Source organism: Myotis davidii, unplaced genomic scaffold, assembly GCF_000327345.1.
Source record: "Myotis davidii unplaced genomic scaffold, ASM32734v1 scaffold1203, whole genome shotgun sequence".
Taxonomy (NCBI): domain Eukaryota; kingdom Metazoa; phylum Chordata; class Mammalia; order Chiroptera; family Vespertilionidae; genus Myotis; species Myotis davidii.
In genome coordinates this window covers 145,250-147,787 of record NW_006294353.1, presented here as the reverse complement: position 1 = coordinate 147,787, position 2,538 = coordinate 145,250, and the positions used below count along the sequence as shown (strand labels likewise).

General features: G+C 55.9%; 1 protein-coding gene across 1 annotated transcript; it reads left to right on the top strand.

Annotated features, from left to right (window-relative positions):
• Positions 1 to 4: 4 nt before the first annotated feature.
• On the top strand, positions 5 to 1,606 carry OCEL1 (occludin/ELL domain containing 1). Its single transcript, XM_006768425.2, has 5 exons — positions 5 to 82; positions 218 to 360; positions 568 to 736; positions 987 to 1,040; positions 1,209 to 1,606. The coding sequence occupies exons 1-5, from the start codon at positions 5 to 7 to the stop codon at positions 1,329 to 1,331; spliced, it is 567 nt and encodes a 188-aa protein (XP_006768488.1). The 3' UTR covers positions 1,332 to 1,606.
• Positions 1,607 to 2,538: the final 932 nt, after the last annotated feature.

Genomic DNA, 2,538 nt, shown 5'->3' with positions numbered 1-2,538 from the left:
GTCTATGCCCACCCGGGGGCCCCCCCACACCCACGGCTCCCGGGGGGACCTGCAGTTCCGCCCGCCTGGCCCAGGGCCCCCGGTAAGTGTGAGCTGGAGGAGGGTCCCCAGGCCGAGCCTAGGCAGAGGATTCCTTACCCCCCCTTTAAAGGATCCCAGCTTCCCCATAGCCTGGTTCATTTGAAACCAGCGTCCGCTGTCTCTGTGCTAACCGCAGCCAGGAGCTCCCAGGGCAAGGCCCAGGAAGATTGTATTTGAGGATGAACTGCCCTCCCCGGCCCACCCCTGCACCGAGAAGCCTGTTGAACCCATCCCTGGGGAGCATGTGCCCAGGCCCCACCCAGTACCCGACTATGAGCTGTGAGTGTCCCCCCTGTGGTTGCCGGTGTCTGGGGACAGTGAAGGGGCACCGAGTCTGGGGCTTTGACAAGTGAATAAGAGAAAAAGGACATTTGAGCGGGGAGCCCAGCATGAGCAAAGAAAGACAGATTATACTGACTGGGGGAGAGGCAGGGATTCTTTACACTCACACTCTGTCCTGCTTTCAACACGCCCCTCTCCCCCCAGCAGTAAGTACCCGCCAGTGAGCAGTGAGAGGGAGCGGAGTTGCTACGCTGCTGTGTTCCAGGACCAGTATTCAGAGTTCTTGGAGCTCCAGCAGGAGTTGCGCTCTGCACAGGCTAAGCTCCAGCAGCTGGAAGCCCTGCTGACCTCACTGCCCCCACCCCAAAGCCAGGTCAGCAACCAGGTGGAAACCCTTGCCCCACGGCCCTTCCGGGTGGCCAGACCCTGGCTCTCAGCACACCCGTCAGGTCTAGATCTCCAGACTCTTCCTCCCCCAGCCTGGGCGGGCACCACCGCACGTGAGCCAACATCAGCCCTGAAGTGCTCCCTCGGGGGGGTCGCTGTGTCTCTTTGAGCCTCAGTTTCCCCATCTCTCCTTGGGTCCAGCACTCCCTTAGTCGCCCTCCTCCTTCTCCCCTCAGAAGGAGGCTCAAGTAGCCGCCAGAGTCTGGAGAGAGTTTGAGAAGAAGCGGACGGTGAGTCATGGCCTGAATCCCGCAGCCTGGCCTTCGTACCCCTGACACTCCCATAAGTGCCCAGTTTCACAGAAAGAAAACCAAGGCTCGGGAAAAGCAAACGGCCAAGCAGCTTGAGGGCCATAGGCCAGACTACCACAAGGACTTCCCCGCTCTCATCCTACCCAGGACCCTGGCTTTCTGGACAAGCAGGCTCGCTGCCGTTACCTGAAGGGCAAACTAAGGCACCTCAAGGCGCAGATCCAGAAATTCGACAGCCGAGGGGACAGCGAGGGCTCTGTGTACTTCTGAGCATCCTGACAGTGAGCCCACCTTGCGCTCACTTCTCTCTCACCTCCCAGCCTTAGTTCCTGCTCTCCCCCCTCCTAGGGTAGCCTTCCCTGGTTGCAAATGCCTCAGCCTTTGAGGCTTTGGTCCTGATGACCCCCTACTCCAGGAATTCTTCCCAGGACCTCCTCCAGGACCCCCAACCCTGACCCCATGGGGACCCTAGATCTCAACTCATCCTCTGGAAGCAGGTCCTGTTCCCAATCCCAATGGAATAAACATTTCTTAAATATATACTATGCTTAACACTCAGTGTCACTAAAAAATTGTCCTTCCATGTTGCAGAGGGAAAGAAATGAAGGTTCCGAGATACGGCCTTGTTAGGGTCTCCAAGTGTGGTGTGAACGCTTGTCTGTCTGTCCAGGGGGCTCCCGCTCCTCCAGAGCCTCAAGTGGCCCTTTCTGGGGGGAAAGTGAGGGGCCAAGTGATTGGGGAGCCCCAGGGCCAGGAGTTTCCACAGGTCCAGCAATGGAGGCAAAGGACCCTAGAGCAGTGGTTCTCAACCTGTGGGTCGCGACTCCTTGGGGGGTCAAACGACCCTTTCACAGGGGTCACCTAAGACCATCAGAAAACACATATATAATTACATATTGTTTTTGTGATTAATCACTATGCTTTAATTATGTTCAATTTGTAACAATGAAAATACATCCTGCATATCAGATATTTACATGACGATTCATCACGGTAGCAAAATTACAGTTATGAAGTAGCAATGAAAATAATTTTATGGTTGGGGGTCACCACAACATGAGGAACTGTATTAAAGGGTCGCGGCATCAGGAAGGTTGAGAACCACTGCCCTAGAGTCTTGCTGGGGTAGCCTTCTAGAGAACTCATGTGATGTAATGCTGGGGACCACCTGAAGGGGGCAGGCGCAGCCAGGATCCTTCAGGAGGCCGCAAGGCCAACCAAGTAAATGGGTCCCTGCAATTTTCCACTTCTGGGCACTGCAAGCTGAACAGCGATTGCACTGGGCACTGTGGTTTACCTGAGGACACTGGGGCCCGAAGCCATGATTAAGGGCCGGCCAAAGAAAACAATGAGGTGTTTGGCCCAGGGCATGTGTGAATCCATGAGGCTCACTCTGAAGCCAGAGTCTGAATTTCGCCTGAGCCATCTGCTAGGCTTAACTCCTATAGACTCACTGGCTGACCTCGGCCCCTCCCCC